Source organism: Chiloscyllium plagiosum, chromosome 24 (genome assembly GCF_004010195.1).
Source record: "Chiloscyllium plagiosum isolate BGI_BamShark_2017 chromosome 24, ASM401019v2, whole genome shotgun sequence".
Lineage (NCBI taxonomy): Eukaryota > Metazoa > Chordata > Chondrichthyes > Orectolobiformes > Hemiscylliidae > Chiloscyllium > Chiloscyllium plagiosum.
This window is the reverse complement of record NC_057733.1, coordinates 45,304,901-45,330,653: the sequence shown is the minus strand read 5'-3', so window position 1 is coordinate 45,330,653 and position 25,753 is coordinate 45,304,901. Positions and strand designations below refer to the sequence as shown.

Genomic DNA, 25,753 nt, shown 5'->3' with positions numbered 1-25,753 from the left:
TCTGGGGTGGTGTTGGGGGCGAGGTCTGGGGGGTGGGGTGGGGGCGGTGTTGGATGGGGTCTGGCGGCAAGGGCGGTGCTGGGGCAGTGTTGGGCGGGGACGGTGTTGGGGGCAGGATCTTGCACGCTGTAAACTGCTGCAGTCTCCTAAACTGGAGCTGACTTTAAAAACTCCGAGCACCAGAGGAAAGGCATTTAACCAGTTAACCGAGTAGTCGATTATCCGAACAAAATAGTGCCCGCCAATCTTGTTCGGATAATCGAGGTTCCCCTGTACTGTGGTTCATTGCAGAAATCTCACTGGAAACATCCTTCCAGTCTCAACAAAACTCATTGTCAATTCCCTTTGTATTCAGCCATGGTACCAATTTTGGATCTAACTTGCACTTTGATTTGGATCCCATTGGCTTTACTTTTGCAATAAGTCTGATCAAAAAAACCTGGCTAAAATTCATACAGACAAGACCAAATGCACTCTCCTAACTGACCATCCTTATTGTCTCTCAAACTATTCTTGTACATATTTCAAATTTGACGTATGAGTTGTTTTAACTAAATTTCAATACTACATCATTGAAAATTGTATCCCACCAATACTCCGCTTACTTCCAGAATTAATCTGTATGCACATATTTTTATTAGCCTTTATACAACAACTCATACCTGCTATAAGCTTCCAATTAACCCAAGTCACAGCAATAAAGATCATGGACAGGATAGTGTACGAATCATTTAAATGGATTATGTTAATTAGGTTCATTAGTGCATTATTAAGGGTGGATGTAGAAACAAGATCCAAATTAATTATTACACTCCTAACAACAAGCTTGTTGGAAATATGCATAACTGTCCAACACTGCTTAGTTCTTTGATATTATTAAAATTATAGAAATAAAATTTTAAAAATCTAAATTTAAGCCTTCCTTACAAAAGTGTAAAGTGAATAACATACTTAAAACATATGCCATTAAAAGAAGACCCAACACATATTATCCTGGAAATCTTCCCAAGGGTTTGGAGGGATATGGGCCGGATGCTGGTAGGTGGGACTAGATTGGGTTGGGATATCTGGTCGGCATGGACGGGTTGGACCGAAGGGTCTGTTTCCATGCTGTAGCTCTCTATGACTCTAACCTATCTTAAAATCTGCTCATATGAAGTGAATGCAATGTAGACTGGGTAGGCCAAAATACCTGTTAACAGGATACAATTTCTAGGCATTTTTACTTAATAATTCAACATGAAATGAGTTAGGATCTAGATGTAGAGTAGAAACAACATTAATTACTGTTTCTTGTTAAATAAATCACGTTCAGTCAAAACACACAATGTAAAATTAAATGATAAATAACCAGAGTATCAATTTTTTTGCCAAGGCACACTGAGTACTTGACAAAGTGTAAATATTTCAAACTCATTATTAAAAAAGCAAATTATGAATCTTTTACCTGAGGTGAATATGAATTTCAATTCTGCGTGGATGAAGAGCAGCCCACATAAATCATAGAGAGTGGCCTGCTAGCTTAAGCAGCAGAACAGCGAACACCGACTCTTTAGCACAGTAGTTCAATTCCTGGCCTCAGAGAAAACCCAATTAACCTTAAAACATGTGTTACTTTTTGTTGTTATTGTTTGAGCTGTAAGACACCTCCAATAAACAAATACTCCCACTTGCAGTTGGAAGTACAGACCAGCAGAGGAAATGTTTTCTATACCGCAAAGGGTAACACCTGATGCCAGCTAATGCTGGGTAGTAATCATTCTATTTACTGATAGGACAGACAGTTGTGCAGCAATTGGGAAGAGTTTTGAAAATGAATTCACAAGAAGAAAACTGAATTCAGTATATCCCATCTGTAAGCAATGCAACTAAAAAGCAATATACAAAGCTGCAATATTTTAATTGCACGCATTTGCCAGAAGCCTATATTAAGACATGTGATGTGTCACAACTATAACTAAGTTTTCTGGATTAAAGAAAAGTCAAATAAAAAGTCAAATGATAAAGCAAAAACCACAACTAAATTTACATGCATTGAAGCGGTATTTTAATGGAACAAACATTTTTCAATCAGATTTGCACTTGGACAACCAAGAGAAGACATTTCTAACAGTGCTGGGTTCAATTTATCATTGCACAACAACAGAAGCATGGAGAACGGTTGTTTAAAAAAGTTGTTGGGGTTTGAGGAATTCTATGAAATTTTGAATTTTCAAAACAGAAAAAGATAGATTCCAGCTGGTGTGCTTCTTCCTCTGTCCTGCTCCCCAGATCTCTCCACTTCCAGCTCATATCAACAGAAATCACTGCAGTGCACATTCTTCCCCCGTCCCTCACGTGTATAAAGCAACAACAAGCATTTTCTGAATCAATCTAATTTTGCAATTTTGAAAACATTATAACTAAAAGCAACAAATACCAAACAGTTTCGGAAATAATTGAATTAGTACAATGTTGGAGGACTAGATTTTTCCACATGGGTTACATAGTGCAGAAAGACCTGAATAGAACTTCAATACATCTGTACTTTGTTTCCATATAATTATTCTTAACTGAGACAGAAGCCTTCTCCCCCAAATATTCTAAGAGTTGTGGTGCATAGAGCTAATGTTCTCTGCAATGGTTTAGCTGCCAACCCCCTCCTCCTTCTGTTTGTTGACCTGGCACCATCGGAATGTGATGATGGGGAATTTGGAGACAATTAGAAGCTAAAAACCACCCCATCGTATATTTCAATATCCTAGTGCTGAAATGCAGCAAATAGCAGGAGCAAAGATGCTGGGTCACAGAATAAATTTGATACAACTATAGCGCATGTGTGAAATACGAAAGAACAGGAGCACCATATCAAAAAAGAAACATAAAGGTAACCCGTCACTGAGGGAGCCAAAGAGCAGTTCAATCACTAAACTGAATTAAATTCAACGCATGGAACTTTCAGCAGTTGATTGATTTGTGCTGCAATACCAGGTGAGTACTTCCTACACATGCTCAATTGCAGGCTCTGTCAGCTGGCAGAATTGAACAAATAAGCTAGCTGGACACAGACTAACAGTTCGAGCTCCTCAGTTTTAGGCTTGTGCAGTTCTTAGCAAAGGGCAGGTTTTATTTTTAGGCCACCTATTAAATTAGCATCCATTTTTGCAGCACTTAAAACGACAATATTTTCAAAAGCAAATAAACTCATTCCTGCACTTTAAACAAAGGTTACTGTATTTGGACATGAAATAGGATTCCAGCACTATTCAGTAGCCTTTACTCTGTATTACTGAATTTTATTTAAATTGACAAGTGCAAGTGAACAGCCAGGGACCATAACATTGGACATGATCATAATTGGAAAATAAGTAGACAGAGAGATAGATTAGAGGAAAGAAAGTCTAAATTTGGGATGTTAATAGCCGCACCTTCTAAGAGGAAGGGAGATGGAGATAAGCAAGGTGTTCCAAAATCCTCAAAGAGGAAGCTTTTTAAAGCATTTGTTGCCTCGAGAAGGAAACAATGAGCTGCCTTCTTGAACTACTGTAGATACACTCAGGTTGCTGTTAGCGTGTGTGTTCCAGGTCGTTGAACTCCTGCTGCAACATTCTGGGCATGAGATGATTGGCCTCCAACTATCACAACCATTTTCCTTTGAGCTAGGAATGACTGAAACCAATGGAGAGCCTCGTTAGGACGCCTTGAGCTACACAAAATCAAATGTTGCTTTCATGTCAAAAGCAGTCTTTCTCACACCACCTCTTGAATCCAACCTTTCTGTCCACATTGGATTAAGACTGTAATAAAACCAGAAGCCGAGTAGCCCTGATGAACAATTATTGGTGTCCAAGTGTTGCTTGATAGCATTGATGAAGACACCTTCCATCACTGATGACCGAGAACAGACTAAGGGGGTGGTCATTGGCTGACTTGGATTTGTCCGGTTCTTTTCGTTGACAGGACATACCTGGACAATTTTCCACAGCGTGTAGATGCTGCTGCTGTAGTACTCTTGAAACATTTTGTTCGGGGCATAGCTAGTTCTATATCTAAGTACCATTCTGCAATGCTGCTATCTGGGACAATATCCTTTGCAAAACCAGTGCCTTCAGCATTTCTTGAGGTTTCTTGTGAAGTAAATCAAATTGGCTGAAGACTAATACCTTTCATGTTGGCCAGCTAGGAAGTGGCAAAATTGGACCAAGCCCTCAACAGTTCTGACTGAAGGTGGTTGCAAATGCTTCAGCCTTGTCTTTTACTGATGTTCTGGACGCCCCCTTCATTGAGGTTATAATGTTACAAGGTTGGTACCTCTATTTTTAGTTTGCTGGAGCTGTTCCTGGAACACTCATCTCTACTTTTCATTGACCTTTTTAAACAACAACGGTTAGAATAACAGACCATAACAGTTTGTAACTTAGGGGGAATGCACAAGAAAAATTCTAAAATCTGACAGTGCTGTTAATTAAGAAAAGAAATAGTGACGAAGAGTTAATCATCTGTAGGCAAGAAAGGAATTGCTTTTTTGGTATTAAAGAAGTTACCAAAGTGAAACCACTTCAGAGCACAGCAAACAAATGGAAGCTAAATACTGCAAATGCTGGAGATCTGAGATAAAAAAAACTAGGTGCTGGAGAAACTCAGCAGGTCTGGCAGCATCTGCAGAGAGAGAGATAAACAGAGTTAACGCTTCCAGTCTGATAAGGCCGTTCTTCAGATGATCGTAAACCTGGTTGATCTTGGAACCAAAACAACTGGTTTTAAAAAAAGACTCACTCTGTAACAAGACGGTGCGGCACGGTGGCTCAGTGGTTAGCACTGCTGCCTCACTGCTGCCAGGGACCCGGGTTTGATTCCAGCCTCGGGCAACTGTCCGAGTGGAGTTTGCACGTTCTCCTCGTGTCTGCGTGGGTTTCCTCCAGGTGCTCCCACAATCCAAAAATGTGCAGGTCAGGTGAACTGACCGTACTAAATTGCCCACATTGTTATGTGTATTAGTCAGAGGTCTGGGCAGATTACTCTTTGGAGGGTCGGTGTGGACTTGTTGGGCTGAAGGGCCTGTTTCCATACTGTAGGGAATCTAATCTAATCTAAAAAAAAACACATTGGGATGGGCTAGAGGAAAAAAAAACCATTAACTCAAGATTGTTTTGATCTGAAGTCTAACAGAGAAGTAATTGCAGGTAGAGGATAGGGAATTTAATAACCATTCCTGGATTGCAAATACATGGAACTGAACGAAAGCTGAAAATGACAATAGCAAAATATGATATCAAAACATGGAGATTTTGCATTTGGAAAAAGATGAACTCAGTAAAAATTAAAATTAGTTAGTATTCTCTCATCCCCTTAGATGTTCAAATAATATGCATCCCTATCCTCGACCTGCAATCACTTCTCTGTTAGACTTCAGATCAAAACAATCTTGAGTTAAGCAAAATAACTGATCAAGTGCAATAATTTAAATAAGCTAAAGTGTGCTTATATCATGCCACTATATTCGTTAAACCTTTGGGGGGTGAAAAGCAGCCACAAACAGACATCAAGGTTCAGCTGACATTATTCACAAAATTAGCAATTACTACAAGATTAGGCATTGAATTGCAACATTTGCGGTTTTAAAAATACAGTATAAGAATTCTTCTTTTATTGATAGGCCACTATCCCCATGGCAAAAACCAGTTATTTTGTCATTGTGAAATTTCCAATGTAAAAGACTAATTTTTTGGTTAGCATCTTGATTTGTGTGTTGGATTACTGCTCCCATGCTTAGGAAAGTTTAAAGGAAAATGAAATCACTTAAATATGCAACAGTATAACAAAGAGTTTTCAAATTCATTTGTCTATTAGTTATTGTCAAGAGAGAGTCATATCAAGCATATGACAAACACAATTTGTAATGGGTAAGCAGAAGCTCTGAAGCTCTTCTGTGATGGCAGTAATGCTTGTCTTCAGCTGTGGAAAAGTCATAAAAAAACAATCATGGAGAAAAACTAATCACACAACAATTCCCAAGACATCAACACTTTACAAGAGAGAAAAGTCTGAATCTGTGACAATGTCCATCAGTTTCAGCATGGCTACTGAGGCATGCTCCTCTAAATGATGTAAATGAGCTTGTAGATCATATTCAATTAACCATTTTTCTCCATTGTGTTTTAGTGCACAGTCTCTCATTTACTGCTCAATGTTAATCAACCATAGCTGCTATGGAAATGTTACAGCAGATCCATACAAAACATTACACATTAAACTGATATCTGTTCTGCAAATTAGCGCCTGAGTTGTGTATGCATTGGTGAGCTAAGTATCTACAGCACAGAGCAATTCTAGACTGGTCTGTCAAGGGTTTGGACTTGTGCAGATGAGTTGGACAAATACACACGAAAGACGAAAGCAGAGAAATACTTACCAAATGGATCAAAGTAAAACTATCTATTTACATTTGACTAGCTCCTGTGTTGGATATACTGATTGGTTTCTTGTTGGATATTTTGAATGTTTAATATACAAATCAGTGATTGGAGACCTCTTTACATTATGGACTTCAATTAAATTTACATTTAGCAACACTGACAAGAGAACAAATTCACATTGTAATTAAAAACACAAAAAGAATACATTTGCAGTAACAAGTACATGCAACTAATAAAGAAAATTAAAATAAAAAGTATGTTTTGAGTTCTGATTAAGAGCTGCTGGACTCAAAAATGTTAACTTCACTTTCTTCCCACAGATGCTGCCAGACCAGCTGAATTTCTCCAGCAATTTCAGTTTTAGTATATTTTGACTACAGACTACAGTCACAGAGTTATACAAAAGGAAACAGACTCTTTAGTTCAATTTGTTCATACCGACCAAGTTTCCCACACTGAACTAGTCCCATTTGATTTGATTTATTGTAGTCACATGTACCTTTGTTTTGAGAGCAGTACAGGCAGATCATCGCAAATAAGGACATACAGATCACAGACAGAGCAAGGCATACAGGTTACAACTGCACAGGATGGGTGCAAAGCAAGATCAATACCATTTGAAGTTAGAGTCCATTCAGCAGACTAATAACGACAGGGAAAAACAGCTGTTCTTGAATCTGTTGGTGTGTGGGTTCAATCCTTGTATCTTCTGCCGGACGGAAGATGTTGTAGAAGACTAGGGTGGGATGGGTCATTGATGATGTTGGCAGCCTTTCCGTGGCAATGGGAAGTCCACAGATGTGAGGCTGGTTTCCGTGCTGGTCTGGGCTGTGCACACACGTTCTATAGTTTCTTCCAGTCCTGGGCACAACAGTTGCCATAAGAGGCTGTTACACATCCGGATGCTTTTTATGGTGCACCTGTAAGGGTTGGTTAAGGTCCTTATGGACATGCTGAATTTCCCAAGCTGCCTGAGGAAGCAGCAGCATTGCTGTGCCTTCTTGACCGTTGCACCTATGTGGGAAGTCCAGGACAGATTGTCAGATAACGTCACTCCCAGGAACCTGACGCTCTCGACCTTCTCCACCTCAGCTCAGTTGATGTAGATGAAGACATGTCATACTCTTTTCTTTCTGAAGTCAATGATCAGTTCTTGTGTTTTGTTATCAGTGATTGATATCAGTGCACCATGACACTAAGCCTTCTATCTCCTTTCAGCATTCTGACTCATTCTTGTTTGATATCTGTCCTACCACAGTGGTGTCATCAGCAAGCTTTGGCATTTAGCTAGACATCATGAGTGTAGAGTCGGGGGCTTAAAATGCATCGGTTGGGGGGTTTGGAGATGATGGTGGTTCCAGTGTTGAGGATTATAATGGAGGAAGTGCAGTTGCCTATTTTCACTGATCGTGGTCTGTGGGTCAGGAAGCCGAGGATTCATTTGTAGAGGTCAAGAGCCGAAACCTAGGTCTCGGAGTTTTGAGATTAGTTTGGAGGGGATTATGGTGTGGAAGGTGGAGCTACAGTTTACCTGCGTATAGCCCATATCCCTCTAAACCTTTCCTACTCATGTACCTAAAAGTCTTTCAAATGTTGAAACTGTACCTGCATATGACATTTCCTCTAGTAGTTTTCATCTCACATACAAACCACCCTGTGTGAAAAAGTTGCCTCGCTGGTCTCTTCTAACTCTTTCTTCTGTTACCTTTAAACTATGCCTTCTAGTTTTGAACTCCCTTACCCTAGAGAAAAAAAAAACCTTTGCTATTCACCTTATCTATGCCCCTCATGATTTTATAAACTTCCATAAGGTCACCCTTCAGCTTCCTACACTCCAGAGAAAGAAGTCCCAGCCTATCCTGCCCCTCCCGACAACTCGAACCCTCCAGTCCATGTTTCATGAACAAGAGATTTGCTGCAGTCCTTACTTTCAATTTCTAATGAGAATGTAGACGGGTGAAGAGAAGAAGTTATCAGCAACTACAATTCCAACAGTTTCCTATGTAAGAGCTCCTGGAATGAAAGTACCGACTTTGACTGCTACATTTTAGTTACCAAGGCAAAAATAATCTTTGGATCCAATAAATTTTTTTTTCAAGAAAATGCAAGCGAAACAAATTCTCTTTGCTTTGTGGTATCTTTAATAAAATATTGTGATTTTATTGTTACATACTTTTAGATTAAGTGTTGTATCTGGGTTTCACCATTATAGATCTGTTTAAAACATTTCATTTTAAAATTTGATGCCCATGAAACAGCTACATAGTATCACAATTAACGGACTTAAGATCATAATAAACGGAGATAGTCTCCGGCTCCTGCCACCCTTGAAAGGTTCACGCTGTGCATATAGAAAGTAGTGCACGTGCATCCCTTTGTGAAATGCTTTGCCAGTAAATGAAAATTGCAGCACCCACATAAATATGAAGGAACAGAATAGAGTGACATCATTGTCAGTACTGGCAGGGACTGTACATGTGTGTTTTGCACATGGACTGAGTGTGTTTTCAGGGTATCAGCAAACATTTGCAGAAATAGAGAGAGAGCATGTGCACATGAAAGAGCTCCAAGCAAGGAAGCACAAGAGATAATTAGTTTTTTGAACAAATCATGGCAAAAGGTACCAAATTGTTATGTTAATACAAATAAAACAAGTTACCATAGTGCATGACAGAGTTACAGAAGATCATTAAATTAAAACAAAACTGTACAATAGAATAATAAATTAGTCTATGTGAGGAAGTCTATGTTAGTAAAAGTTATTTAAAGAAATTAAATCTTACAAATAAGAATTTGGGTATGATGTTAAATGGGAAATTCTAAACTCTGAAGAATTTAGACAATGTATAGATTATAACCAGGTTCAATTCCAGGACCAATAATTTCAGCCACTGTGTTCAAAATTAGGGCATTTTCTAATTGCTGAAGCCAGCCTCACGACCAAGGCTGGAAGAGTGCTGAAGCATTCCCCCACACTACAGGTCACATCATCAAATAAAATTACTGTTCCCTGTTATCCAGACAATCAATTAAATACTTTATCTATTTCAGGTTTTAGATAAAAAGATCTGTGAACTGAATTTAAACAAAAATAAATAAAAAATTATTGAGTTATCAAAACAAAACTTATTAAGCAAAGGTGCAATAACTGGTTAGCATACGCATTTAATAATATATAGGTACATTTAACTTTGTGTAATCCAAAACACACGTACAGCCATATATATACATACTAAGGAGAAACATTTTTCTGCAGACATTAACTTACTGATAAAACCCTTTGGTCAATGGGTTATTCTTCAAAGGCAAAAAAAAGTTTTTAAGTTTATTGTTCTGATGTTCTGACACGTATGGTCAAGACAGTAACCAAGCATGGTTATTTCAGGAGACTTGGCAGACACAGCTGACTCAGGAAATACAATACTGAGAAGTCTTGCGAATTTTAGAAGAATAAATAGGTTTCACCTTGAACACAACAAAACAGCTCTTCTCAGAAAATGGGAAGAGCCATTGTGCAGTGCTTCCTTATAGGCTTCTTGTTCCCCAACTTGTTGCAAGATACCAAAGCACTCTCCACCAAGCTACTTGTCATGTAGCATCAGCATGTGTCCACAGCAGAATATGCAGTTATCACTAGTCACATGATTTCTATGAAGCCTTTTAAAAATAACTCCAATGTCCACAGTGACATTTCAGTGACCTTTGTAAATAAACCACTCCAGGTATTTCCAGGAAAAAGTCAATTTTTCCAAAACACTTCAAAACTTAGGTCCTCTAAAAAATTAAACATTGAACATCTTTGTAGCAACAGCCACAACAGGGAGGTTATCAAGATTATTTAGGGTGTAGGTTTGCTTGCTGAGCTGTAGGTTTGATATCCAGACGTTTCATTACCTGGCTAGGTAACATCAGTGGCGACCTCCAAGTGAAGTGAAGCTGTTGTCTCCTGCTTTCTATTTATATGTTTGTCCTGGATTGGGTTCCTGGGGTTTGTGGTGATGTCATTTCCTGTTCGTTTTCTGACAGCCAGACTACTAAGACCCCATAGAATCCTAGTAGCACTCAAACCCACCAACACTCTCAAACAAAAACTAACAAACTTAAAAGACCCAGTACAACCTATGGACAAAACCAACGTTATCTACAAAATTCCATGCAAGGACTGCCACAAACACTACGTAGGACAAACAGGAAGAAAGTTAGCCAGCAAGATACACGAACACCAGCTAGCCACAAAAAGACACGACCCTCTCTCCCTCGTTGCCCTACACACAGTGGAAAGAAAAACCCACGATTTCGACAGGAACAACACATCTATCCTGGGACAGGCTAAGCAAAGACATGCCAGAGAATTCCTAGAGGCCCGGCACTCCAACCCCAACACCATAAACACAAACACAGACCTAGATACCATCTATCAACCCCTCAGAAAATGAACAGGAAATGACATCACCACAAACCCCAGGAACCCAATCCATGACAAACATATAAATAAAAAGCAGGAAACAACAGCTTCGCTTCACTTGGAGGTCGCCACTGATGATGTTACCTAGCCAGGTAATGAAACTTCTGGCTATCAAACCTACAGCTCAGCGAGCAAACCTATACCCTAAACCTCAACCTGAGCTGTAAACCTATCAAGATTATGTCAAACCGCAATGTTACCTAGTTTATTAATGGTTGAAGTTATTAAAAAAAAAGCAAAAAATACAGTAAAGGTAACAAAAGCAAACGTGAACAAGAATATGATTAAACGATATGGAAAAACACGATATTGACTAAACATGCATCCTTTTGTATTTTCGCCAATAATAGCTAGCAGAGAGATATTTGATGACAAAAGCACACAACTAATCTGCGAAACAATAACTGCCTCTTAGCTAATGTAAATTTCAGTGCATACGTACAACGTACATACAAGCCAAGAATCTGGAAACGTCATGCTATATCTGGCAGTATTACATATAAATTTCAAAGCTAAAAAGATCACTGTAAGCCTGACACTATAAAATGAATTGCAACTGAGATATTAGAAACATTGATTTCTACCCAATATGTACAAAGCAGTGTTCCTTTTTAAAATTAGACCTCCAATAATAGGTAGATGGCTTTGTGGAACAATGTGTTTTACACTTAGTCATGGCGAATCGTTGCTTCAATTTTCACCTCCCTGTTCCCTTCCTACACTGCTACTTCTAATACATACAAGAGTATCAAACTGGAATTGAATTCCATCGCTTTGATGTTATTACAACAGAGCTGGCAGGTTATGTTTTACAAACCTACAGATAGGTGGCGTACTCATCACAAGCTGCAGCGTACATCCCTTCCCGGAGGAATGCAGCACAAAGCAGAGATTAGATTTATGTAATGCTCTGAGATGATTGAACAAATGTATCTATCCACTGGATATGAATGCAAGTGTCTCCTGTTTCAAGTTCAGATCCTGACCATTGCATTATGTAACTTTTTAATCCTTATCAAAATGTACAATACTGCTCCTCCAGCTTATAGTAATGATTTACAAGAACCAAATGCAGCAACATTCCAATCTGAACTGCATAATTCAAGAACTGGTTTTGGTGTTTCTACTAGGAATGAACTGCAATATAGCAAAATAATAATTCTTGTACATGATACGATTGTTTTCCCTTTTGGACAGTAAAACTTAATGTTTACCCCCCAAAAATCATTTTATACTCAGCTTTCAGAATGATTTACTAAAAGATTTAAAACACCATCAGTCACTTCAAGTACAATGTGAAATAGCAATTCTATAGCAGAAAGATGTAACTGCATTTTTTTATGGTTTTGAAAATGACACTGCGGCATTAAGTGAAATTGAGAAAAGAACATTCACTTCTTCCTTAAATTCTGGGAACTCTAAACAAGAACCCGTAGATAAAATGTTACACTTTATTTACTTCATCAATGCAATCGGTCAATCAGAAAGAATTTCCCCAAGAAGGCAGGCTGCTTTTATCCACCATGTGAAAATTAAATCCTCCCAGAATATTTTAGTTTTTTATTTGGTGAAGAATCTAGAACTCTAATACACCTAGGTATGAACATTTTAATCAGTGCAAAGCTTTAAATCTACAAGATACAGCTTTGTTCCTTTTTAAAATTGTATTTAGGAAGATGTCCAATTCCTGGTCGTCCAAAGCACCGGGAAGGGTCCTTTACATGCTGAAATTAGTACTCAAGGAGCAGTGTAACATGAAGCATTGCCTGAGGCAGAAAATGAAGTGAATACAGAGTACAACTAACCTCTGGTGGTCGGCAGCATGTCAGATAACCCTTGCCATGCAGTCACCATCTCTGGATTCTTTTCCAAATCTGCAAAGTTCTTCCAAACCCGGATGGCGCCATCATCTAAAGAATGTTACCAAGAATTTAAATCAATAATGAAGAAAATGCTGTTTTAAAAGAAAACCACAAGAATGGACCTAGGGACTCTCACTCTGCTAAAATTATGGAGCCTCGCTGACACTGTAAAATGTGGCAATGGGCAATAAGTGCTGGAAAGGAGGTGATGGTATTAGTGGCATTGTTACTAAACTATTAATCCAGAAACCAAGCTAATGGCCTGTGGAACTCTGCCACGGCAGATGGTGCAATTTGAATTTATTACATTAAAAAAAGATCAGGAGGTAAGATTCTACCGATGACCATAAGCATTTTTTTTAAAACAACTGGCAATCTGTCTCACTATAGTCATTCAGGGAAGAAAATCTACTATCTTCACCTGGGCTGGCCTACTTGCGACTCCAGATCCACAGGAATGGGGTTGTCTCTCAACTGCACCCTGAAATAACTGAGCAAGCCACTCAGTTCAAGGGCAGCTAGGGATAGGCAATAAAAAAAGGTCAGCCAGCAATACTCTCGCACCACAAGTCATAGAGATGTACAGCATGGATACAGACCCTTCGGTCCAATTCGTCTATGCCAACCAGACACTCTAAATTCATCTAGCCCTATTTGCCAGCATTGGCCCATATTCCAATAATTCCTTTCTATTCATATACCCATCTAGATGCCTTTTAAATGTTGTAATTGTATCAACCACTTCCTCTGGTAGCACATTCCACACATACATCACCCTCTGCATGAAAACATTGCCCCTGAGGTCCCTTTTAAATCTTACCCCTCTCACCCTAAATCTATGCCCTCTAGTTTTAGAATCCCCCAATCCAGGGAAAAGATTTTGTCTATTTACTCTAATGATACTCAAATGTTTTATAAACCTCAATAAGGTCACCCCTCAGCTTCTGACGCATGAAGAAAAGAATTGCTAGTGATGCCACTTCCAATGAAAGAATAAAATAAGAAGTACAAGTAGCTTCACTTGCCCCTGGATTACCTTAGTTGCACACGGTTTGTCTAATTTGTAATAATTTTAATTAGTACCGAATGTCAAAGTTATTTGTGAGGAAAACTGACTTTCATGCAGAGATTGAACAGACCTTTAAAAACATCCGAATGTGTTCAGAATCTGCACTGCAAAGTTTCTTTGTTTATGGTCATTAGATATTAAAATGTTTCACGTAACCAATGAACTGACTGTATGACTTTCATGAGGTTATGAAATGCAGAATCATGAACTAATTAACATAATCATAGCACTACTAAAGTAGTTTCATTGCCAATGCATCTTTTACTAATTACTTAAAAAAAAACAGAGTGAACATTTTATTTTATCAACATTATTCATGGTGAATTTTCTCATTTTAAACCATGTTAAATTGTGACTGGTGACCATGAAGGAAACTGGCTGAGTGGGATCTCTGAATTCAACAGTGAAACCCTATCTCAAGACATTACCACTCTGAAAATATAATTTGCTTCTGTCAATATGGCATGAATGGAGCAGACGCATTACTGATAGAAGAATCTACAATGTGATTAAGGATGCTACTAAAATTCATTTATGAATGAAAGGCTGTAATACGCATTCCACCATATTCAAGGTTTTACACAAACATAAATACAAGCTGGCTTTGTAAAAGCAATATATCTTAAAGTCATATATTAAATCAGAGTTGATATATATTATTCCTCATGAACTACTTATATCTGGTTTGTAGAGAGTTGAGGGTTAGTAATTCCTCTTCGTTGTTTGCCGTTTGTTACTAACAGTCCTGATTTATGGGGTTTATACACACTGACTTAATTTTTACAATAATTGAAGTGACTGTTTGCAAAATACTAATTACTTTGATGTCGAACATACTATGACATTTGTCTGCACTCTGTTTATTGTTTATTTTATTCATTAATGAGATGTGGCGAGGTCAGCATTTATTGCCTATCCTCAATTGTTTTGGATAAGGTGATAATGATGTACCTTCTTGAAGTGTTGCAAAACTGGGGTGTAGGTGGACCCACAGTGAAATTAGGAAAGGATTTTGCTGCAGTGGCAGTGAAGGAATGATGATATATTTCCAGTTCTGGATGGTGTGAGACATGTAGGGGAATTTGCAGATGGCCTCTGCAGAATTTGATCTTCCAGGTGGTACAGGCTGAGTGTATTGGAGGGTATACTTTGGGCAAAGCAATCAGTTCTGAAGCAGTTTGAATGTTGGCCAGTTAATTTACCTTGTTAAAATATTTACCACCCTGAGCATTAGCTTTTTTTGCACTTGCTTATTACTTGCAGCCAATTAATATTCTGGACAGCACATTTTTGAATACAAGTTTGCTACGGTAATTCTTCTGTACAACAACTGGGAAGCATAAATACTTGTGTGGAGTTAATCATGTAATGATTAAATGTAATTCTACAGGCAGTGGGAAAATGAGAAACCATTACAGAATTAGTTGCTCCCTAAAAAAAAAAATGAGGTCTCATTTCATCACAGACCAAACCAGAATCATTCATTTGTGGATCAAATTCAGCAGCATGAAAAATACTTTAAATACATTTGGATGAATTATTATTATTATTGTACTTAAAATGGATAAACATAAATATTTTGCTTGTAGGCAATTAGATATGGAGTATATTTTATAATTTTGAAGGGATAGAAGTGGTATCACTCAACGTGCATCTGAAGTGCTAAAACTGTAGTTTTCTGAAGAAGGGTCACTGGATCTGAAACGTTAACACTGTCTTTGTCTCTCCATGATGCAGCCAGACCTGCTGAATTTTTTCTGCAATTTCTGCTTTTGTTTCTGATGTCCAGTAGCTGCAGTTCTTTGTTTTCTTTTATGCATTTGAAAGCTGGCACTGTGCACTTTCCATTTCTTTGAGATATTTCACTTGCCACCATATCATTATTTTAGTCAGAGTAAAGTAAACGCTTATCAGTACTTTGCATACTATTATTACTTCTCTTTATAACTCCATGGTGCCTAACCATCCAAAATCCTACTTTCTTGACAACTGACTTTATTTTCTAAAGTTGTTCCTGGGATGATGTGGGCATTACTGACTAGGCCAGCGTTAACTGCGTATTCTTCAATGCCCTTGAGAAGATGGTGGTGACCTACCTTCCTAAACTACTACCATTACATATGGGTGGTGGAGGGAGACTATTCGAAGGGGTACCAATCAAGCATTAGCTGCTTTGTCCTGGACATTGAGCTTTTTGAGTATTGTTGGAGTTGCACTCATCCAGGCAAATCAAATTTGTGACTTGTGCCTTGGTGATAATGGACAGGCTTAAGGGTTTCGATTTGAAATTAATGGGTGTAGGTTTGCTCACTGAGCTGTAGGTTTGATATCCAGACGTTTCATTACCTGGCTAGGTAACATCATCAGTGGCGACCTCCAAGTGAAGCAAAGCTGTTGTCTCCTGCTTTCTATTTATAACTTTCTCCTGGATGGGGTTCCTGGGGTTTGTGGTGATGTCATTTCCTGTTCATTTCTGAGGGGTTGATAGATGGCATCCAGATCTATGTGCTTGTGGTTGGAGTGCCTCTAGGAATTCTCTGGCATGTCTTTGCTTAGCCTGTCCCAGGATAGATGTGTTGCCCCAGTCGAAATGGTGGTTTTTTTCATCCGTGTGTAGGGCTATGAGGGCGAGGGGGTAGTGTCTTTTTGTGGCTAGCTGGTGTTCATGTATCCTGGTGGCTAACCTTCCTCCTGTTTGCCCTACGTAGCGTTTGTGGCAGTCCTTGCATGGAATTTTATAGATGACGTTGGTTTTGTCCATGGGTTGTACTGGGTCTTTTAAGTTTGTTAGATTTTGTTTGATAGTGTTGATGGGTTTGTGTGCTACTAGGATTCCGAGGGGTCTCAGTAGTCTGGCTGTCATTTCTGAAACTTCTTTGATATATGGTAAGGTGGTTAGGGTTTCTGGCTGTGTCTGGTCTGTTTGTCGTGGTTTGTTCTTGAGGAATCTGCGCACTGTGTTTTTTGAGTATCCGTTCTTCTTGAATATGTCATATAGGTAGTTCTCCTCGGTTTTTCGAAGTTCGTCTGTGCTGCAGTGTGTGTGGCTCGTTGGAATAGTGTTCTGATACAGCTTCGTTTGTGTGTGTTGGGATAGTTGCTGGTGTAGTGGAGTATTTGGTCAGTGTTTGTCGGTTTTCTGTATACTCAGATTTGTAATTCTCCCTTGTCCTTTTTTTCGACTGTGACGTCCAGAATGCGAGTCTGTTGTCAGTTTCTTCCTCCTTGGTGAACCTTATGCCTGTGAGGGTGTTGTTTATGATGTGAAATGTCTCTTCTATCTTGTTTCGTTTTGTGATGACAAAGGTGTCATCTACGTAGCGAACCCAGATTTTTGGTTTGATGATTGGTAGGGCTACGTAGGATAAACACTACGTAGGACAAACAGGAAGAAAGTTAGCCACCAGGATACATGAGCACCAGCTAGCCACAAAAAGACACGACCCCCTCTCCCTCATAGCCCTACACACGGATGAAAAAATCCACCATTTCGACTGGGACAACACATCTATCCTGGGACAGGCTAAGCAAAGACATGCCAGAGAATTCCTAGAGGCCTGACACTCCAACTATAAGCACATAGATCTAGATGCCATCTATCAACCCCTCAGAGAATGAACAGGAAATGACATCACCACAAACTCCAGGAACCCCATCCAGGAGAAAGATATAAATAGGAAGCAGGAGACAACAGCTTCGCTTCACTTGGAGGTTGCCACTGATGATGTTACCTAGCCAGGTAATGAACCGTCTGGATATCAAACCTACAGCTCAGCGAGCAAACCTACACTCTAAACCTCAACCTGAGCTACAAACCTTCACAAATCTTGCGATTTGAAATTAATGTTGTAGGAACTTGTATGTTTGGGCAGCAATCATTGTAGTGTTGGCTGAAATCTCTTTGCCTCAAAGGAGACTATGTCTTTGTTGAAGATTTCCAGTAAAGAAACTTAAATTTCTTCAGATACACTGAGAGGAACATTGCTATTTTCTGTGATAATCATTTCAAAACACAACATAAAACAAAACAGTCAGTGAATAACTTTGAACCCAGAACAGAACACTGAGTCTCTTACATAGTCAGATTTAAATTTATAACTCAACATGGAAAGGTTTTTACTTCCACTGAAGCTTATTAGAATGGAGTTAACACATCTTGATTAATAATACACACTTCAGAAAAATATGATTAATCTAATTATAATTTTAAATATGAAGTCTTGCTTGCTTAACAGTCTGAGAAGTACTGACAAATGAAATTAATAATGTTAGTATATGACGTTATACAATATGCATAAATGTACTGTGCACTGGAGGGGAAAGGTCCTAGTTCACATTTTATCTCTTTCAGTTGCAAAGCATAAAGAGTCACAATTTACATTAAACTACCACTGGCATTCCCCTAACTGTAGTGAGCAATTCATATCCTGCCCACCATCTACAAGACACAAGTCAGAAGTATGATGGAATACTTCCCAATTGCATGATGAGTGCAACTCCAACACTGAAGAAGCCTGGTACCATCATGACAAAGCAGCTCACTTGGTTGACGTCACATCTACCACTTTAAGCACTGAACTCCATCCCCCATGACACACTGAGGCAGTAGTTAGTACCATCTACAAAACACACTGCAGCAACTCATCAAGGCTCTTTTGATAGAATCTTTCAAACCTGAGGACTTCATCACTTCCAAGGTCAAGGGTAGCAGATGTATAGGAGCACGGCCACCTGCGCAAATTCCCCTTCAAGCCACACACTGTCCTTACTTGGAACTGTATTGCTGTTTTTTCACTATTACTGCCTCAGAATTCCAGAACTCCCTCCCTAACAACCCTGTCGATGTCCTTACACCAAATGGACTAACGTGGTTCAAGAAGGCAGCTCATCACCTCCACAAGAATAATTGGGAATAAACAATAAATGCTGGCCCACCTGGTTTTATGCCTACATCCCATGAATTAAAGAAAACAAAAAAAAATTATTTCCAAAAAACGTTAAATATCAATTACTATTTTCATAAGTTTTAGAAGTTTCATGCTGAAAATAAACCACAAAAATAATGTCACAATATTGCTTCAATTCTCTGCACAAGAATGCAGATACACGTAATTTTCACAGCTCAGAACTTTTAATATCAAATCCTTGGATTTCAAAACAACAATGTTAGATTCAGAAAGTTCCAGTAATTTTCTGGTGACCCTAAAGGAAATTTATTTTACTTCAATAAAATATGCTTTTGTGCATGATGGTTTAGATGGAAGAAAGGATGAACAAAATGTGACCATTTCTGTTAATTATATACCACAGAGAAACACATGGCCATGAGAAATGCTGGAAAAAAAGGATAAAGTAAAAAAAAATTCTGTGGTGACATTGTGAACGAGAAAACGTTGAAATACGATTTCTAGTAAATATGGTCACATTATCAGCCGTGATTTTGCCTGCTATTATCAAACGATGCAAAAAAACCTGGTTTCAGAAGGGCAGAGTGACAAGTTGAATCTTGAGTTATGGTTAAAACCTAAGAGTAAAAATGTGCAGTTATCTAAAAACATCATGCCCTATACTTAGATTTCTGAATCAGAGCTATCCACGCAGTCAGCCCCAAATGCTCAACTATGCACTGACACATCAATGATTATGATGGTAGGCTATGAAGTTCAGATTTTACATTGTTAGAGTTACTTCACCTGTGGCAGAGAGGAGCAGAGAGAAATCCTGTCCATTCAGATATTCCATTGCAGTTATCCGGGTGTACCGGGGATTCCCGTTGTGGAAGTAGTCAAGCTTTTCTCCTTTCTCCCAATCCCAAAAACTTTAATGAGAAAACAAAATATGAATCAAAAAGCCACTGAATTAGTTAGAATAACTTTGATGTTGAAATAATTTACGATAGCCAAAGCTGCTCTTACCAAATACTGTCTTTGTCAGCCACTGCTATACAAGGAGTAAAAGGATGAAACTTCACCACCGAAGGGACACCTGGGTTTCTGTTTATAAAGATCTGGTCATCTAATCTTGTGATACCTAATTAAGGAGAAAATTAGCTAAAAATCACAAAATAAATCACAGCCTTTTCGGGAAAGTACAGTGGAATCACAGAATTAAATTGAGCTCATTCAAAACTCTGGTTATAATGAAGGTGTCATCCATTCTCACTGGAAAAATAGGAAATCTGAAAGAAAGATTCCAGCGATAAACCAAAATTCTGGATTGGCAACTCTGGATTAGCCAAACTTGCGCAATCTTGTTATACGACCACAGCAACCGTTCGAATTGGATTAGGTTATTTTACAGCACAAAATCACAGAGAAGCCTGTAGCAATGCTAATAAAAAGTCTCATTCATATTCTGAACAATTTGCACCAAGAGACATTTTTAATATACCTGATGAACCTGTTTACTGTCTATTGCCAGATCATTCCTTTAAGATGCAAAAAGTAACAGCGGAGAGCAACGCAAAGAACGTGTCACTGTCATGGTCTACACCAACATGGACGGTACTGAAAAGCTGCCAATTCATTTGTTAGAAATAGTCAAGAGTCCATGGTGCTTTGTGAATCTTCAGGTCCAAACCACTCAGTATGTGGCTCACAAAATGTCCAGGATTATCTTTGGCATTTTCGGGGCATGGATCAGAAAAATGGACAAAATGTATCAATAGGAGATCTTCAGCCCAATGACCCAGAACAGTATAATAAAAACCCCTCCCACCCACCTCTCTAGCTAAAGCTGCAGAGGGTGTGGAGTTGCTGTTCCAGGATTTCACACTGCCACGTGAAAATATGCTTGATGACATGATACACCATTTCAAAGACAGCACATTCAGAAGAGGTAGTTTCCAGAACAAACATCCAATGTTCCTCAAAAGAGTGTTACTGTACAGGGTCTGGTGTCATTGTAACGTGTGAGCAATTTGAAAAGTAAAGGCACTTTTCACAAATTTGCTGCAACACTATCCTCGGTTTTGTTTTTGACATATAGCAGTTGCAGATAAATGGGTTTACAGAGGGACTTCTTCAGCTCCCTCAAAGCTCTGCTTACCATAATCTGTGGGCAGTTCCCCCCTGCATTCTGACGTAGTGATTTTACTATAGATACAAAACAGCTTTCATGCTCAGAATAGTTCGTACTGTAAAACCATCCTGAATAGATTTCCTGCAGAAGGCCGTGAAAGGCATGGGGAGGACGTGAATTATATATCAAAACTGGAGGTGCCAAAAATAGAAAAGGCCAATGGCTGAATAGCTAGTTAGAGTATGGGTGAGCGCTCACACTAAACAGAAAAATGACAGCACCAGTAGAGCTCGTGGAAGGATTACTGGAAGCATGCACCCGTTTAGTAAATGGGCATTCGAATACTGACAGCTTTTCCTGCTGTGTTCCTGGGTGGCGTGCTTCAGACTGAAAATGGGAAAACTGAGTTCAGAGGATTGCACACAAAGAACAATACAGCACAGGAACAGACCATTTCAGCCCTCCATGCCTGCACTGACACATTTTGTCTTTCCATACTAAAACCATCTTCACTTACAGGATCCCTATCCCTCTATTCCCTTCCTATTCATGTATTTGTCTTGAAGCTTCTTGAATGCTGCTATTGGGTCTACTTCCGCCACCTCCATTGGCAGCATGTTCCAAGCACTCAACACCCTTTGTGTGAAAAAACATGCTTTGCACATCTTTTTCAAACATCCCCCCACCTTGAACCTGCCCCCCCAGTAACTGACTCACTCTGGGAAAATGCTTCATACTTTCCACCCTATCCACGCCATTCACAATTTTATAAACTTCGATCAGGTCACCCCTCAACCTCCTGCGTTCCACTGAAAACAAACCCAGTCTATCTAACCTTTCTTCATTGCTAAAATCCCCCAGACCAGATGGCATCCTGGTGATCGTTTTCCAGACCCTCTCCAAAGCATCCACATCCTTCTGGTAGTGTGGTGACCAGGACTATACACAACATTCCAAGTATGGCCTCATTAAAGTTCTATAAAGCTGCAGCATAACTTGCCTATCCTTATACTCAATGCCCTTTCTAATGAAGGCAAGCATACCATAGGCCTTTTTTTAACTACTATATCTACCTGCGTTGCCACCTTCACTGATCTGTGAACTTGCACACCCAGATCCCTCTGTATTTCAATACTCTTAAATGGTTCTGCCATTCATTGTATAATGTCCACCCATACTTGACCTTCCAAAATGCATCACCTCACATTTGTTTGGATTAAACTCCATCTGCCATTTTCCTGCCCATGCTTTTAGTTGATCTATATCTTGCTGTTTCCTCTGCCAATCTCCTCTCTATCTGCAAGTCCACCAACCTTTGTATTGTCCACAAACTTAGTAATTAAACCAGCCATGTTTTCCTCCAAATCATTTATGTAGAACATGAACAGCAGAAGTCCCAGCACTGATCCCTGTGGAACACCATGAGTCACAACCCTCCATTCTGAAATGCAACCTTCCACTGTTACCATCTGTCTTCTATGTCTAAGCTCGTTCTGTATCCAGCTTGCCAGCTCACCCCTGATACCACATGACTTCATCTTTTGTACCAGACTGCCTTGACAGGGACCTTGTCAAAGACTTGACTGAAATCCATGTGGACACCGTCAACTGCTTTTTCTTCATCTTCATCACCTCCTCAAAAAACTCGATCAAGTTTGTGAGACATGACCTTCTCCGCACAAAACCATGCGTCTATCGCTAATACGTCCATTTGCTTCTAAATGCATATAGACCTTGTCTGAGAATCTTTTCCAATAATTTCCCTACCACCGACCTGCAAATAATCTCTTGAATGATTGGATGGAAATTCAAGTGGGCTCTGGAACATGTATGTAATCCTCTCCATGGAGTTTCCTCAATGTGCTGCACCCATGCAATCCAAAAGGATAATGCTCACAACACTCAATCTTTAACAATACTCCATAAATTTCTCAGCATCTCCAAAGCAGCAATTCTGAGAATGAGATGTTTCTTTTGTTCTAAGACAAGTGATTAATTTTCTTCAATCTCTGTATCAGATGTGTGTCGACCTGAAACATTAACTCTGTTCCTTGCTACAGCTCCTGCCTGACTTAATGAGGGTTCCAAGTATTTTCATACATTTATTTCAGATTTTCGGCATCTGGAGTATTTCACTTCTGTATTGGTACCTTCCAATATTGCAAAGCTAAATAATAACATTCTCCTACTGTAATTACTTTGATTAAAAATTATTTTCATATTAATTGTACCTAGAATATAGCTCACCTTTCTCTATGATCCAACCAGCTCGTTTTCTAACGCGCCCATTACGCAAGAATCTCCACTCGCGCTCCTTCCGAACCAGGCTTTCAACATCGTGCTCCTCTGGAATCTGTGCAGTATCATGGCACAATTAGCAAAAAACCCACATTCAACAGATCAAAGGATATTTTCCCCCAAAGAATTTGCATTTGCAGCTTCAGCCACAGCTAGCCAAATTATAGCGCATTACAATAGTTAAGTGCTTGATTTTGACAGGTGAAAACTCAATGGGCCGAAGGACCTTTTGCTGTGCTATGACACAGAATGATGCAAAAAGGACTGCCAGGCAATTTAGTTAAAAGCAAGCTTTTAAAATCAAACTTAACTGAGCTTTTAATTGTAGCAATGAATACCAGTTATTATGTTGCTGAATGGAGCAATAGGTTGGTTAGAACTCAGACAAGAACAGAAATTGCTGGAAAGGCTCAGCAGGTCTGACAGCATCAGCAAAGAGAAATCAAAGTTAATGTTTCTGTGCTGGTGACCCTTTCTCAGAATTGAGGAAGTTGAGGAAGGGTCACCCGACACAAAATGTTAACTTTGATTTCTCTTTGCTGATGCTGTCAGACCTGCTGAGCTTTTCCAGCAATTTCTGTTTCTGTTTCTGATTTACAGCATCTGCAGTTCTTTCGATTTTTTTTGTTAGAACTCCTGGTTAATGCACAGGCCCCAGGTTTAAAGGTTAACATTAAAGATATTGCTACCTTTTCACTTTACAGTCATCCCACAAACTGCAAACATATGGCTAAGAAAGTAGCGTGTATTTATATGTGATTTGGAGATGCCAGTGTTGGACTGGGGTGTACAAAGTTAAAAATCACACAACACCAGGTTACAGTCCAACAGGTTTAATTGGAAGACCACTAGCTTTTGGAGCGTCGCTACCACCTGATGAAGGAGTGACGCTCCGAAAGCTAGTGCTTCCAATTAAACCTGTTGGACTATAACCTGGTGTGTGATTTTTAACTTTGCATTTACATAGTGTCTCTGAGAGCCTCAGTATCTTCAGCCTCAAAATGCCTTAAGCATTTAAAGCAAAAGCCATTGTTGCTGACTTACTAAATGCATGCATGCTAAATATAATGTGCACATGTTCAGAAGGAGGATATTGTTTGCACAGTTACTAACTATAATGACAGAATTGTGAAGCCTTATCTAGAAACTTAAGTGCCTGGTGAGGACCTGAGGTATACCCAAAGGTGCAGGTGCTTCTAACTTCTGCAAATGAAGTTAGCGGAGAAAAAGAAATTAAGTAAATTAATGCATTAATTACAGTTGACTGCTACAGACTAACAGCTCCTCATTCAAAAGGCATCGTCAGAAGAAGATGAGGTCAAATATTTATAAGTAATATTTGAAGGGGACAAATGGGGCGAGTACGTTTGCTGTCTGGCCTCAAATGGACAGAAGAACTAAAGGTTGAAACTAATCGTTCATGTGGATGAGACTGGCTATTTCAACTCATCCCTAATTGCCATGGAAAAGGTTGCATTGAGTTGCCTTACTGAAAGGTTGCTGTACTCTGGGGCACAGGGATACCACAGTGGTGTCAAGAAAGGACTGCAGGATTTTGATCCAGCCACAATGAAAGAACTGCACTATTGGTCCCCAAACCAGGAGGGAAGCTTGCATGTATCTGCTGAGCTGGTTATTCAAGGTGGTAAGTGTTCAGAGGCTTGACAGGTGTGAAGGGCCCTGGTGGAGTTACTGCAGTGCATCTTGTAGATGGTATGCATTGCTACTACAGTGCATTAATGGTTGAGGGAGTGAATGCTTGAAGGTGATGGCTGGGTTTCTGACCAAACAGACTGTTTTCTCCTGAATGGTGTCAGGTTCTTGAGTGTTGTGGGAGCTGCGCCCATCCAGGCAAGCATGGAACATTTTGTCACACTCCTGACTTGTGCCTTGTAGATGGTGAACAGGCTTTGGGGAGACAGGAAGTAAATTGTACACCACAGAATTCCTGGCATCTGACCTCTGCTTGTAAGCACAGTATTTATTTGACTGGTCCAATTCAATTTGTGGCCAACGTTAACCTGCAGGCATTGATTGGGGGTGGGGAGGAATGGCACTGAATCTCAAGGCAGTACATTCTCTCTTGTTTAGCTGGTCACTGTCTGGCAACTTATTTGGACCAAATGTTAATTATCAACTGAAGTCCGTTGTTCAGATTTTGCTGCATGGTCTGCTTCAGTATCTGAGTAGTTTTGAATGGCATCTAAAACAAATGCAATCATCAGCAGACATTCCCACTTCAAACTTACCATGGAGGGAAAGTCATTAATGTACCAGCTGAAGGCATTATGGCCAAGGACGGTACTCTGAGGAACTCTTGTAGAGATGCTCTGAGATTGAAATGATTGGCCTTCAACAATGACCACATCTTCCTTCATGCCAGGTAGAACTCCACTGCCATTGACTCCAATTTTCTAAGATGTACCTTACGTGGTTAATAATTATTTTGAATTTTTACAGTTCTTTTCTCTCTCCTGAAAAGCTCATCATTGCTTCACAGGTTATCAGTACTTGTCCAAGTTGGTGGGTCTTCACTTGTAAGCCTAAACATTATCTTGGATTTTCCTCCATACTACCTACAAGTTGGCAGTATAAAACTTGGTGGTGAAGGAAACAGGAGACTAATGAGGTCTATTGCTACACC

At 39.4% G+C, this 25,753-nt stretch overlaps 1 protein-coding gene across 1 annotated transcript in view; it reads right to left on the bottom strand.

The window, feature by feature from the left end:
* rptor (regulatory associated protein of MTOR, complex 1) overlaps positions 1-25,753 on the bottom strand; it is a 396,655-nt gene that overhangs the window by 45,547 nt on the left and 325,355 nt on the right. The window contains exons 24-27 of the mRNA XM_043715229.1: positions 23,059-23,164; positions 19,707-19,821; positions 19,485-19,609; positions 12,666-12,770 (exon numbers count right to left, since the gene is read on the bottom strand). Of these exons, the coding sequence (XP_043571164.1) occupies positions 12,666-12,770; positions 19,485-19,609; positions 19,707-19,821; positions 23,059-23,164 (451 nt within the window). The remainder of the gene's footprint in view (positions 1-12,665; positions 12,771-19,484; positions 19,610-19,706; positions 19,822-23,058; positions 23,165-25,753) is intronic.